Genomic DNA, 14,986 nt, shown 5'->3' with positions numbered 1-14,986 from the left:
GGCCTGTGCATTTTTTAAATCTGAGGTTTTTTTTTTTTGGAGACAGAGTCTCGCTGTCTCCCAGGCTGGAGTGCAGTGGTGCAATCTCGGCTCACTGCAAGCTCTGCCTCCCAGGTTCATGCCATTCTCCTGCCTCAGCCTCCCAAGTAGCTGGACTACAGGCACCCGCCACTATGCCTGGCTAATTTTTTGTATTTTTAGTAGAGACGGGATTTCACCGTGTTAGCCAGGATGATCTTGATCTCCTGACCTTGTGATCCGCCCATCTCGGCCTCCCAAAGTGCTGGGATTACAGGCGTGAGCCACCGTGCCCGGCCTAATCTGAGTTTCTAAGAGCTCTATAAGATAAACAAAAAATTATTACCATTTTATAGCTGAAGAAACTGAGCCTGAAAGGGCAAGGTTGACTTGTCTAAGGACATGAACTAGTAAGTAGTGAAATCAGCTTATAACAGCAAGGATATTTTAAATAGTGCCATGTAGCTTATGCAGCACTTTCATGTATATTTTCTCTGACCAGTAGTGCAGGGCTCTTCCCATCCTGACAGTTAGCTTGTGGCCTCGCCATCATGCCCAGCTGGTTATTAGCATGTTGCTGGCCCAGCAGATTTTAGGCTATAAATAGATGTATCTGTTGTCTGAATGATTCTTTTCCTGGAGTCAGGCACATTTACCCTTGCTAGAAACCAAGCCCTCCCTGCTTCTTGGCTCAGGTTAAGAGGCAGTTTTAAGAGGCCCTGAGAAGGCACATGACTGCCTCCTTACACTTCTGTGGCACAGAAGAGCTCTCCAGGTGAGTACTAAATTGCCAAAGCTTAAAGGATGTGGAAGGCCAGTTTTGGGGTGGGGAGATCCCAACTCTATTATCTGCCAAGGGGTGGGCTTTGCTGCTTTTTTGTTTTTTGTTTTCCAGAGACAGGGTTTTGCTATGTTGCCCAGGCTAGACTCTAACTCCTGGGCACAAGTGACCCTCCTGCCTCACCCTCCTGAGTAGCTGAAACTATAGGCAAGTGTCACCCCATTCAGCTCTTTCTGCTGTTTTCTACTTTCTTCAGATGTGTAGTATTTGGTGGTTAGTAGAGAAAGGGAGAGGAATGATTTCTGTTTCATAAACTCAAATTCGACTTCACAGCTTCTGTCTTCCTAATTTCCATAATTCTAATCTTCTATGGCGATCTCTAACTGCTGCTTCCCCACATTCCCCCTTCCTCAGTTATTTATTTCAGTGAGAACATGCCTTCTTCATCAGGAGCGTCTGAGGTCTGAGGTTCACTTTGTGAATTCTCTGAGGTCAGCAACTCCTGCATCTTTCTCCTTGAGTTCTCCCTACTCGCAAGTGCCTGGCCCATAGTGGATGTCCCAAATACTTGCTGGCAAGAACTCTGCAAGGATCTTGGAAGTTTTCAGAGAGAAAGAACTCAGAATTAAAGCAAAATAAATAGCATGTTTCTGCTTTAAAAAATAAGACTTTATGATCATTTCAAGCATTCAGGAATAAAAAGGGAGAAAATAGTATGATGATCATTCATATACCCACACCACATATTTCAACAACTGTGAACATTTTGCTGTATTTGCTTCATCTATTTATATTCATAATCTCTGCTGAAGCACTGCAAAACAAATTACAGACATCAGGATACTTCTTCCCAACAGCTTGCATCTTTAAAAACTAAGGACAGGCCGGGCACAGTGGCTCATGCCTGTAATCCCAGCACTTTGGGAGGCCACGGTGGGTGGATTACCTGAGGCCGGGAGTTCGAGACCAGCCTGACCAACATGGAGAAACCCTGTGTCTACTAAAAAATACAAAATTAGCTGGGTGTTGTGGGGGGCACCTGTAGTCCCAGCTACTCGGGAGGCTGAGGCAGGAGAATTGCTTGAACCCGGGAAATGAAGGTTGCGGAGAGCTGAGATGGTGTCATTGCACTCCAGCCTGGGCAACAAAAGTGAAACTGCATCTCAAAAAAAAAAAAAAAAAACAAAAAACCTAAGGACGGCCAGCACAGTGGCTCACGGATGTAATCCCAGCACTTTGGGAGGTTGAGGAGGGCGGATCACGAGGTCAGGAGTTTGAGACCAGCCTGACCAACATGGTGAAACCCTGTCACTAGTAAAAATACAAAAATAGGGCATGGTGGCGCACGCCTGTAATCCTGGCTACTCAGGAGGCTGAGGTTGTAGTGAGCCAAGGTCGTACCACTGCACTCTAGCCTGGGCGACAGAGTGAGACTCCATCTCAAAAAAAAACCAAAAGAAAACTAAGGACGTTATCCTACATAACCCCAGTAGCCTAATCACATCTAAAAGTAATTATAACTCCCTAAAGTCACGTAATATCCAGTTTATATTAGAACTTCCCTAACTGTTCCCAGAATATCTTTTATATCTTTCATGTTTTGAAATCAGGATAAATCAAGGTTTACACATTGCATTTGACCCTTTAAGTGCCTTTTAATCCAAAACAGTGGTCAGAAAATTTTTCCAGTAAAGGATTAGACAGTAAATATTTCAGGTTTTGCAGGCCATAGTCCTTTTTAATACCTAATTGTGCTGTTGGAGCATATAGCCATGAACAGTACAGACACAGACAGCTTAAAGGAATGGGCACGGCTGTGTTCCAATAAAACTTTACTTGCAAAAACAGGCCGTGGGCTGGATCTGAACCTCAGGCTGTCCTTTGCCCACCTCTGATCTAAACGGCCCCTCTTCCTCATACCCATGTTTAAGAATAATTTTTTAAAAACAGTTTTCAAATCTAAGCAATCCATACACATCGTTTAGAGACTGAGACAACTGCTACTAAGATATAATGAAACCAGTAGTCCCTTATCCCCCATCCCACCCTCAATTCTCAGAATGTAATTCCTAACAAGCAATCACAATGAAATCCCTGCACCTTTTTTTTTTTAAATTTATTATTATTATTTTTTTAAGACAGGGTCTTGCCTTTTCACCCAGGATGGAGTGCAGTGGCGCAATCTCGGCTCACTGCAGCCTCGAACTTCCTGGTCTCAGGTGATCCTCCCACCTCAGCCTTCCAAGTAGCTGGGACTACAGACGCACACTACAATGGCTGGTTAACTTTTGTATTTTTTTTTTTGTATAGAAGGGCTTTCGCCATGTTGCCCAGGCTGGTCTGGAGCTCCTGGTCTCAAGTGATCTGCCCACCTTGGCCTCCCAAAGTAGTGCTGGGATTACAGGCGTGAGCCACTAGGCCTGCCCTTCTCCCGCACCATTTTTTTTTTTTTTTTTTTGAGATGGAGTCTCACTGTGTCGCCCAGGCTGGAGTGCAGTGGTGTGATCTCGGCTCACTGCAACCTTAGCTTCCCGGGTTCAAGCAATTCTTCTGCCTCAGCCTCCCAAGTAGCTGGGATTACAGGCGTGTGTCACAATGCCTGGCTAATTTTTGCATTTTTAGTAGAGATGGGGTTTTGCCATGCTGGCCAGGCTGGTCTTGAACTCCGACCCCAAGTGATCCGCCCGCCTCGGCCTCCCAAAGTGTTGGAATTACAGGCGTGGGTCACCTCGGCTGGCTCTCTCCCCTGCGTTCTTAATTATTCGACTTCAACGTTGCACATTTTGGATCTGATTGTTTTCTATGATGCTTTTTCTGTAAACCGAAAACTAAAAGACCAACCTAAAAGCTGAATTAAATGTGTAAACTTTCAATGAAAGAAATTGCTTTTGGCTGGGCGTGGTGGCACATGCCTGTAATCCCAGCTACTAGGGAGGCTGTGGCTGAAGAATCGCTTGATCCTGGGAGGCGGAGGTTGTGGTGAGCCGAGATCGCACCATTGCATTCCAGCCTGGGCAATAAGAGTGAAACTCCTTCTCAAAACAAAACAAAACAACAAAACAAAAGAAAAAGAAATTGTTTTCTAAGAGAAAAGACAGGCCTAATGTCTTTGGAATACACCAGCACGCTGGGTGCATGTATGAAGCTCTCTCTGGGTCTGAGTCTTCATTGTATATAGGCGATTTCCTGGATTCCTTTTAACTCTAAAATCTTCTATTGCCCTGACAACAGATCAAATTTTTGACGAATGTGATGTCATGCTCCTTGTTGTCTCATTTACAGCCATTAGCTCTCAAGTATTGTGACACCTTGAGTAATCAAGGGCTGTAGTTTTTACGAGAGTTTGTTCAGCTTTGGCTCCTTTTATACAGGATACATTCACAGCTATCCTAGTAACAGTTTACCTTCGAACTGTGAAGGCTGCATTTGCTGCTATGACATAGGAGTTGGTATGCAAATGGATGTCATGACCAGCTGAGTACCAGGGGCCCTTTGTCTCAACACTGTAGGCCAGGAATTTCCAGGCAGCCACTTCCAAAGCTAGCTACTGCTTGGTGGCTTGCCAGGTTTGGGGGCTTGGTTTAAATCAAAGTAGCAAGTACCAGCCTTGGGTCCCCAGGCTTCGTGAGAAACCTCCAGTGAGCTGCTACTCCAATCTGTCTCCACAGGGGTAGCAAGCACAACTCACTGCTAGACTCAAACTATTTATTTTTTCCAACGACAAGATTCCAATTATTTTCAGGCTACTAAAATGCTCCAACAGCTGGGTGCAGTGGCTTGTGCATGTAGTCCCAGCTACTCCAGAGGCTGAGGTAGGAGGATCACTTGAGGCCAGGATTTCAAGATCAGGGCAACGTAGTGAGACCCCCATTTTAAAAAAAATAAATATTTCTCTATTTACACAAATACCCTTTGGGTTAGCAGCACAAGGCTGGGTGGGAGTATATAATGATTTCAATGCTGTACTGATAAATGGAATCTTCTTGTACATCATGGACCACAGAACTGTGAGAGGAAAATTATCCAGGTTTAAAGCCACTAAGTTCAAATTAATATTTTAAAACATTGTTTACTACTATATGAAAAATCGCTAGTGAGCAGGGGACTGGAATAGATGCTAATAAAAAGATGATTATGAGACGGTTCCTGACATATGAGCTTTCTTTTAATGCTATTGGAGTGTAATTTACGACATTCTTTTGGAGGCAAACTGACATTATTTTACTTATATCCCCTTTGATATAGTAATTCTACATCTAAAAATTATCCTATGGAAATGCAAATACATGAAGATAGATAAATGTTCAAAGGCATTCACTACAGCCTACAAAAAAAAATTTGGAAGTACTCAAAAATACTAAATAGAAGACACTTGGATATGAAGATATGGTGAGTCTAGTATAAATAAAAATTTGATGCTAAATTGATAATTTTCTTTCAACTAGTCATATCAGACTCCTTAGAATTTTAGCTAATTAGAGCAAGACTAAGCAATGCTCAGCCACATGCACAATGTCAGGAATAGGGCATGAATTTATCTTGACATTTTTCAGATGATTTTGCATTGCACGTACACTTTTTGCTGTATGTTTTGTGGTGCTTTAATTCTGGTATTGTTCTCACAAACTTTAATAAACAACACAATGGGGCCAGGCACGGTGGCTCACAGCTGTAATCCCAGCACTTTGGGAGGCTGAGGTGGGTGGATCACCTGACATAAGGAGTTTGAGACCAGCCTGACCAACATGGTGAAACCCCATCTGCCCTAAAAACACAAAATTAGCCAGGCCTGGTGGTGCATGCCTGTAATCCCAGCTACTCGGGAGGCTGAGGCAGGAGAATTGCTTAAACCCGGGAGGCAGAGGTTGCAGTGAGCCGAGATTGCGCCACTGCACTCCAGCCTGGGCAACAAAAGCAAAACTCCGTTTCAAAAAAAGAAACAAAAAGACTAAGTTTTTTCCCTTTTATTTAATACTAAATATACATAGAACACTTGCAGTATCAGCAATTAAGTTTGTCCCTTCAAGAGCAAATTCCTATGGCCAGGAAACAATGCTAGTGATTATTTCTTGTACCCATTCAAGCTTGCGTTATCTATGTAGGAAGAGCATTGATCTGATTGTCTAGCCCTCTAGGGTGCTCAATTACCTACAGTGCAACGGCACAACACAGGCTTGACGCTGGTTTTCTGGTGCTTTTCATGTGGACAAAATGGGCAGGCCTGATTTCTTGACCAACAAATTAGGTTTTAGTTTGGAGAACTATAGGGCTAGGCAAGGTAAAAGAAGGGAGTCCTTGCAGTACAGTGGTCCAGGTACTGTCCCCCAACTATCAACTGGAATCTGTAACAAATGGAAATTCTTGGGCTCTACCCTATACCCACTAAATCAGACACTTACTCTTTCAACCTCCAGGTGTTTTAGGAACCACCATTCTAATTTACAGTTGATCCTTGACACATAACAGATTTTCTTCCGCCTCTGCCACCCGAGATAGCATGACTAACACCTCCTCTTCTTAACCCACTCAACATGAAAACAAGTATGAAGATCTTTATGATCACCCACTTCCACTTAATAACACTTTTTTCTCTAGCTTACTATAAGAATACAGTAAATAATACATAACACACATAATGTGTTTTGGCTTTGTTATTGGTGAGGCTTCTGGTCAACAGTAGGCTGTTAGCAGTTAAGTTTTGGGGGAATCATAAGTCATATGCAAAATTTTCAGCTGTGCAGGGGTCAGGCCCCCTAGTCCTTTATTGTTCAAGAATCAACTGCACTTCTTTAAATTTTTTTTTTTTTTGAGACCGAGTTTCGCTGTCACCCAGGATGGAGTGCGGTGGCACCATCTTGGCTCACTGCAAGCTCCACCTCCCGGATTCACACCATTCTCCTGCCTCAACCTCCCGAGTAGCTGGGACTATGGGTGCCCGCCACCTTGCCCGGCTAATTTTTTTTTGTATTTTTAGTAGAGACGGGGTTTCACCATGTTAGCCAGGATGTCTTGATCTCCTGACCTCGTGATCAGCTCACCTCAGCCTCCCGAAGTGCTGGGATTACAGGCATGAGCCACCGCGCCCGGCTAAATTTTTTTTAAAAGACAGAGTCTGGCTCTGTCACCCAGACTGGAGTGCTGTGGTGTGACCACGGCTCCCTGCAGCTCCAACCTCCTGGACTCAAGCAATCCTCCTGCTTCAGCCTCCCAAGTAGCTAGGGGTTAAATCTTGACTTTACCACATAAACTTCTTCACAAGCATTATCTCATGTAATTCTCAGAGAAATCCAGTTTCAGATAAGCAAACAGGTTCTGAGAGTTTAAGTAATTTATCCTAGTACTTTGCTACCATGCACATGGACCCTCACCACCTGAGCTTGTGAAAAATGAGGACATCTTGGGCTCCAACCCAGACCTGCATTTTTTTTTTCTGCTGTGGCGGCACTAATAGAGCATCAGATTTACATTTTATCAAGCAAGGTCTCTAGATAATTCCTATGCACACTAGTTAGGGTTTGAGACATTTGGCCCTACTCCATGTTATTCTAAGGGGTACAGCTGGGATAAAGGATGAGCCTGAGCCAAGTCTGAAAATGGTCACAGAGAAGCAACAGATGGATCAGAGAACCCATCAAGGGCAGCAAACAAATCTTTTTCTAAAAGAGCCCTGGGATAGCACTGAAGTTGGAGGAGAGAGGACGGCTCACTCAAGGGCCATGTAATTGTGCTGAGGAGCCAGAAGGCAATGGACAGATACAGGAGCTCTAACTGGAAAACAGAAATTTCCATTTTTGAAGGGAAATGGAGAATCAGTAGGTTTTCAGCAGAGTTTTGCAGTGCAGCCACAGAAATTCTTCAAATTTACTAATCAAAACTAGGTATATAAAACTCACCCGAGTTTCCGATTTCAAACTAAGTTCACAAGGCTCTTCATCAGAAGTGCTTCAATAGTACCAAGTAGAATAAGAACCTACCTTTTGGTAGGTTAACTGTTTTAAACAGTTAAGCCTTCAGTCCTTATGAGAGGTGGTTGCTGCAGGATTTAACTATACTTTCTCTGGGCCTGCAGAAGATTATTCAAATAACTAGAAGTTTATTATTTAGGTTTCTCAAAAACCTATCTTGTTTTGCATGTAAACCTTTTGACTGTACATCTGGGTAGGTGGTTAGACCATTTTCATCAAAAGTCGGTCATAAACTAAGTCCATTTTGTCCTAAACTAGGAATGTATCTGCGGTACAAGTGGGTGATGCAAAAATGACAATGCTCTCCTGGGAACAAGATAACCAGCTTTATTATGTAATTTGGTCTAGGGATGGCTGCATGTATTTTATCAACATTTATTTCAAGCAAATTAAATTTGAAGCCTAGTAACATCTCTGAAAGTTTATATCATTTCATTTTCTACAAACCAGTTGGGAGAGATAAAATTGACCATTATCTGTGATTTAGAAATGAGAAAACCAAAGAGGGGCTGTTGACTTGAAAAGCAAAGGCGGAACTCAAAAGCCATAGTCATTCTAGTTTCCACCCACCAACAGCGTTTACTGAATTGGGCTTCAGCAAGATGCCTATGACATACACAAACTGGCAATACGTAACAGTGCTATAAAACTCATGACTCTCATGACTATAAGGTCTACCAGGCTTCTGTTTGCATATTAAACACTACCACTCAGAAATAAAGATTTCTCTTTGGCATTCTACTGTCCTACTTTTTTGTACCTCATTCCCACTGGCACTTTTTTTTTTCTTATTTTTTTTTTCTCTATTCTCCATTCTTTATGATCACTTTGTACAACCTTTAAAAAAGTCACTTCAGGTTGACTACTTTAAAAATAAATCAGGGTATTAAGAATTATTTTGGTGTGCCTTTTAGAATTGCAAACAATAAAGGTAGGGATACTGTCTCCCACCCTTCTGAACAGATACTAAAATGTTTTGCTCACCTAATTTTAAAATTTGAACAAGAAACAATATTTAAATAAAGAGAGGTAGAAAGACAATAGGTGGAAAATAAAAAGTAGTCCAAAAAGGCAAAAGAAACACATTAGAGTAGGGTTATTGAATTGGTCCACTTAGTCACTGCCTTCCAAAAGGTCAAATTTCAAAAAAACTCTCACTTTTCAGTTATAATTATCAAAACAATAATCATCACATGGCAAACTATAGAAAGAGCCAAAGATTCTCTACTCAAGATGTAAAGAGATCACAAAATTGTCTTAAAATACAAAGAAAATTTTATTTGTATATCAAAGACTCTAAGAAATGACATAAGGTTAACAGAGTTAATGTCAAGACACAAATAGGTTTGAAGTTATAGATGATAAATCACTTTGTTTTACTGAACCCTCCCTTGGTTATGTTAGACAGCATCGCTGGTATGCTCCCAGTTGGATCTTAAGCATGATGTGCCCAGGTGATACACTTGTAATTCCTTTCTGTTAATCCTCGTTATCTCTTTTTTTTTTCTTTTTCTTCTTTTTCTCTGGACTCTGAAAATAGCCAACAAGAATGCTTTGAAAGAGCTGTAATTGTATGGGTGACTAATCACTTTTCTTCATAAAATGCAAAATCAATCTGTTTCCCTTGAAAACAAATTCAGGGAAAAGATTAAAATTGAAAATATAAAAACCCCACCTATAAAAGTAAGTTTCAGCAAATCATACTCTTCCTCTCAATGCAAACTCAATTTTTAGTAATAAATTCTAGATTTGGGAAATGGCCTTTTATAATATAAATACAACAAAGCCATTTCACTTTTACCTCCCCATCAATGAAAACCATTTTTTAAAATGCCTGCTCATTTCTGATATAGAAAATAGATTGAAATGTGGAGAACTGGCCCCTCCAAGTGACCATCGATAATTAAAAACAAACATACAGCAATTGCTGTGCTGGTACATGGTTCTTCCTCAGAAAGTGGTTCTTCCTTAATGTGTTTCTTTTTACCCTTTTTCTTCTTCTTCTTCACAGATGTTTCTTCTTCTTCTGCCACTTTTTCTTCTTCTTCCTCTTCTTCAACTGAATAGAGTAAGTGTAAAGGCACAACAAATTAACACTATATCAGATCTCACTCTTTCCAAAAACGTTTGAGTCCTAGGTTTTTTTCTGTCATTCTCATCAACTACCCAATGTTTGTTTTGTTTATTTTATAATTGGGAAGGTTCTCCAAGGCCTACCACTAACTTTAACAAACGATACAGATAGAGCTCAGGCAATTTTCTCACGAGCATGAAATTATGTATAAAAATCAGGATTAAAGCAACGGTCATCTGATCTCCAATCATTATTGGGAAGAGAGTCAATTATATTAGAAATGGTTAAGAGCTTGCACTCTGAAGTCAGAAGGCCTGGGTTTAGTCTACTCTCTACAACCCTGAAAAATTGTATTTACCCCTGGTAAAACTACATATCCTCATCTATAAAACTTAAGAATGTCTTATCTTACTGGATTGTTACCGAGACTTAAAAAGATGATGCATAGAAAGTACAAAGTATAATGCTTAGCACACATTACAATAAGGACTCAACACGTAGCTATCATTAGACATTCAGTGACCAGCTGGGTGCGGTGGCTCACACCTGTAATCTCAGCACTTTGGGAGGCTGAGGCGGGAGGATCACTTGAGGTCAGGAGATCGAGACCAGCCTGTCCAACATGGTGAAATCCTGTCTCTAATAAAAATACAAAAAAAGTTAGCCGGGCCTGGTGGCACATGCCTGTAATCCTAGCTATTCAGGAGGATGAGGCAGGAGAATCACTTGAACCCAGACGGCGGAGGTTGCAGTCAGCTGAGATCACGCCACTGCACTTCAGCCTGGGAGGAGAGACAGAGGGAGACTCTGTCTCAAAAAAAAAAAAAAAAAAGAGAGAGAGAGAGAGAGAGAGAAATTCAGCAACCAAATAATATTTATGCCAGACTCTGTTCTGGCATAAATTCGAGCAAGGCACAAAAGGCAAAAATATTCATTTCCCTATGAATCTTTATTTTAATAGTGGCAGAGTGGAGAGACATAAATGATATATTACATAATAGATATTAAAGTGATAAAAATAAAAATAAGGCAGGAAGGGGAATGTTGGAAAAGGGCAGTATATATGGCCATTTTAGGCAGAATGGTCAGCAAACACCAAAAAGAGGTGAGGGAGTGAATGAATGATACATGTATCTTGAGGGAAAATATTCCAGGTAGAGAAGAGCAGATGCTTAAGTCTTAAGGCTTTTTGGAGGGCAGATGGGATAACTGGATGGAAAATAGGTTCAGGAAATAGCAAGCAGGCCAGTATGGCTGGAACAAATTTAGATTTAAAAAGCTAGTGGTGGTTCCACTGTGGCTACTACATGCTTTCAAGTAGAACTGAGAGAATTCGCTGTCAGACTAGATTGAGTTATGAGAAAAAGTCAAGGTTGATGGCCAAAGCAACTGGAATCGTCACATACAGAAGATGGGGGAGGACTGGGTGTGGTGGCTCACACCTGTAATCCCAGCACTTTGGGAGGCCAAGGTGGGTGGATCACAAGGTCAGGTGTTTTGAGACCAGCCTGGCCAACATGGTGAAACCCTGTCTCCACTAAAAATAAAAATTTTAGCCAGGCATGGTGGTGCATGCCTGTAATCACAGCTACTCAAGAGGCTGAGGCAGGAAAATCGCTTGCACCTGGGAGGCGGAGGTTGCAGTGAGCCGAGATCATGCCACTGCACTCCGGCCTGGGTGACAGAGCAAGACTCTGCCTTGTGGGGGGAGGGGGGGGGGCGGGCGGGGGGGGGGGGAAGAAGGGGGAAATTGTGGGATGAAAAATTGACAGGTAAATCGGAAAAGCTTATTGGATACATAATGGAGGATACAAAAGACAGAGTTTGGTGCCTCAAATGCTACGGTTTAGGGATCTCCTTACTTTTCAATAAAAAGAAGCGTAAAAGTTAAATAAATTACTTCTCTATCAAGTATACTATCCACATTTGTAGAACACACACTTTTGACCACTAAGCTACTTAGAAACCAAGTTAAAGCAATCATTGTGTTAATGCTTTACTCTTTTGCTAGACTTGCTAGTAGGTGTTCAAGAAACCCAGGTTTAACTAACAATGGGGCCCCTGCTTATCAACTTCACAAGACAGCCTAGTTAACTGGTGAGCACCTACTAGATATTGTAACTATGACAGGAGGCTACCAGTATGTGTTCCTTCTAGTCTACTCCAGATAACAGAAACAATGAAGAAAATTACTGTTCCATCAATTCCACATTCATTCTTAACTATAAAACAAAAAATTTTCAACAACCAATTTAGAAAACACATTCCTTTTTTCTCTTAATTCTCAAAATAGTTCATGTAGTAGAAACTGAAGTTTTGGTACTCTTAGTAAAATACCTAATTTGACTAAACTTCTCACATTTCCTCTGTGAAGTCTGATAAATTTAACAATATCATAACTATTCCCAGAGAACATCATGGCGTTATTAAAATACCATTAGCGTTCAATGAGCAGTTTTATAATAAAGTGCAATGGCATGTACTTGGAAGACTCACAAAATCCATAGTTCTAAAGAAATGAGTATAAGTTGTGTTAAAAAAAATTCAAACTAACCTTTAACTTTAATCTTGGCTTTTTTTGCTTTCTTTTCAGTAATTTCATCCTCTCTATCTACCTGTTCTATTTTGCGTTTTTTAGAACAGGTTGGAAGTGTGGAGTCACCAGAAGGATCGTACGTCTTCACTTCACTGAAAGACCCAAAAAGTTTTAGAAAATCTCTACAAGTATCTGTAATTGAAATAATTCTCAAGAGATAAAGAAAATGCCATTAGATAATACTTACATAAGCACACAATGTTGTTTCATTTTAGTGGCTTTGGGGTAGTTTATGAAGACTAATAGTTTCCAAAAGTTAAAGGTATTAATATTTTTCAAGTAGGTCAATCACATTCAAGAGAAGTGGTGAGCTAAATGAATTCTGATTTAGTAATCAATGTAGTTACTATGGTACAGGAAAACACTCAATCAGCATGGGGGAAATGAAAGAAGAAAATGTCTTCACACCTAACTAGAAAGTGAAAAATGAACCAATCCAACTTTCAGAACACTGCGCAATTAAATGAAAAAAAAAAAAAAAAAAAAGGCAAAACAAAAAATCTAAACCAAGCTTAGTATAGAAGTCTTCATCACAAGATCACAAGCAGAACAAGAAAGGATACAAATACATACACATGGAAAAGATTCCTTAGAACCCAACATTTGCTTTTGTTCTAATGTAAGCAGAAGAAATACTGAAATGAGTGCCTAAAATGTGAACTGATGCTTTAACTGCATATGTTTAAAGTAAAAAGCATTAATTGCACAGGAACATTAAAAAAATTGGTTCAAAACAAGCTAAAAAATGTTCTGTTTCTTAAGCAGATTTGTAAACTGCATGACTATTTAATTTTTATAGGTTAAAGACATTTACAATTTAAGAAACAAAGACCCATGTTTGTCAACTAGAGATAATAAGTTACAGACTGTAAATATTGCAGAATGTATGGCTATTGTAGAAAGCTTGGAAAATTAACAAAAAAGAAAATGTGAATGCCCACAGAAACACATTTGATTTCCTTCCAGAACACACTAATTATACTTAAATATGTATTTATAATTCCTAATGTTACTATATATTGCTCTCCTCATCCACTTATAGTGTAAGATTTTACTATTAAAATTCTTGAAGGAGGCCAGGCGCTGTGGCTCACACCTGTAATCCTAGCACTTTGGGAGGCCGAGGCAGGTGGATCATGAGGTCAGGAGATCGAGACCATCCCGGCCAACATGGTGTAATTCCGGCTCTACTAAAAATACAAAAATTAGCTGGATGTGGTGGTATATGCCTGTAATCCTAGCTACTTGGGAGGCTGAGGCAGGAGAATCTCTTGAACCGGGGAGTCAGAGGTTGCAGTGAGCCAGGATCACGCCACTGCACTCCAGCCTGGCAACAGAGAGAGACTCCATCTCAAAAAAATATATAAATAAATTAAAAAACCAAATAAATAAATAAATTCTTGAAGGTTTATGAGCCCTGAAAGTATAATTTATTGGGTAATGACTGGGAACATTTTGAAGAATCTTGATACATACTGTGAAATGGCTTCCTAGAATAGCTATACCACATTCTGCCTCCACCATGACAACCTCACCAGCATTGAGCATTACCTCAAATAATAAGCCAAATACCCCTCCACATACAAATCTTTTGTTAATCTGATAGTTAAGTTTGAATGCTTTATCATGCCTCAGCCATTTTTAGACTTGTTTTCTGTCTTTATACTTTTTACAAAATAGGTTTCTGTAGGGACTAACTCTGAATGAACTTTTTTTTGAGACAGAGTTTTGCTCTTGTTGCCCAGGCTGGAGTGGAATGGCGCAATCTCAGCTCACTGCACCCCTCCGCCTCCCAGGTTTCAAGCGATTCTCCTGCCTCAGCCTCCAAAGTGGCTGGGATTACAGGCGCCCGCCACCACGCCCAGATAATTTTTTGTATTTTTAGTAGAGACGAGGTTTCACCACGTTGGCTAGGCTGGTGTTGAACTCCTGACCTCAGGTGATCTGCCTGCCTCGGCCTCGCAAAGTGCTGGGATCACAGGCAGGAGCCACTATGCCCGGCTGAATGAACTTTTTGATAAAGAACATATTATAGAGAAACTTTAGATTTAAAAATTTACTATCAATATCTGGAAATGAATAAATACGTATATGAATGAAAACTAGAAGTTAATGTGGAAAACTAAATGGCACGGAAAAAAATTAGGGGTGCACAACATGGTTAACTACAGTTAACAATGTGTTATATTCTTAAAAATTGCTAAGTAGATTTTAAGGTGTCCTCACTACAAAAAAAAGTATGTAAGACAATGCATGTTAATGAGCTTGACTTAATCATTCCTCAATGTGCACATTTTCCAAAATAACTGTACACAATAAACAATTTTTGTCAATTAAATAAATTTGAAAAACTATGGGCACATCAAAGTGAAATTTACAAAATCGTTGTCAATAATTAACATTTAAAAAAACTATTCACCCCATTCTCACTTAAATGTACTCACCTTTTGTGTTCATATTTTTCTGTTTTTGCTAATGCCTTTCCTGTTCCACTTATTTTTCTTATCTAAGACGAAAAGGAAAAATTACAAATACAATTCTAAGTCACTTTA

The 14,986-nt window shown here is 40.3% G+C and overlaps 1 protein-coding gene across 5 annotated transcripts in view; it reads right to left on the bottom strand.

Annotated features, from left to right (window-relative positions):
- Positions 1-9,021: 9,021 nt before the first annotated feature.
- NOP58 (NOP58 ribonucleoprotein) overlaps positions 9,022-14,986 on the bottom strand; it is a 36,059-nt gene continuing 30,094 nt past the window's right edge. For 3 of the 5 annotated variants that reach the window (XM_007965884.3, XM_038001740.2, XM_038001739.2), the window contains 4 exons: positions 14,879-14,940; positions 12,393-12,526; positions 9,684-9,823; positions 9,022-9,294 (listed from right to left, as the gene is read on the bottom strand). In XM_007965884.3, the coding sequence (XP_007964075.1) occupies positions 9,244-9,294; positions 9,684-9,823; positions 12,393-12,526; positions 14,879-14,940 (387 nt within the window). In that variant the 3' untranslated portion in view covers positions 9,022-9,243. Of the gene's footprint in view, positions 9,295-9,683; positions 9,824-12,392; positions 12,527-12,621; positions 12,674-13,605; positions 13,762-14,878; positions 14,941-14,986 lie in introns of those variants that run through there. The other 2 variants (XR_012094270.1, XM_073019939.1) reach the window with 2 other exon arrangements.

Source organism: Chlorocebus sabaeus, chromosome 10, assembly GCF_047675955.1.
Source record: "Chlorocebus sabaeus isolate Y175 chromosome 10, mChlSab1.0.hap1, whole genome shotgun sequence".
Lineage (NCBI taxonomy): Eukaryota > Metazoa > Chordata > Mammalia > Primates > Cercopithecidae > Chlorocebus > Chlorocebus sabaeus.
The sequence above is the reverse complement of the archived record's forward strand: the minus strand, read 5'-3'. Positions and strand labels throughout refer to the sequence as shown.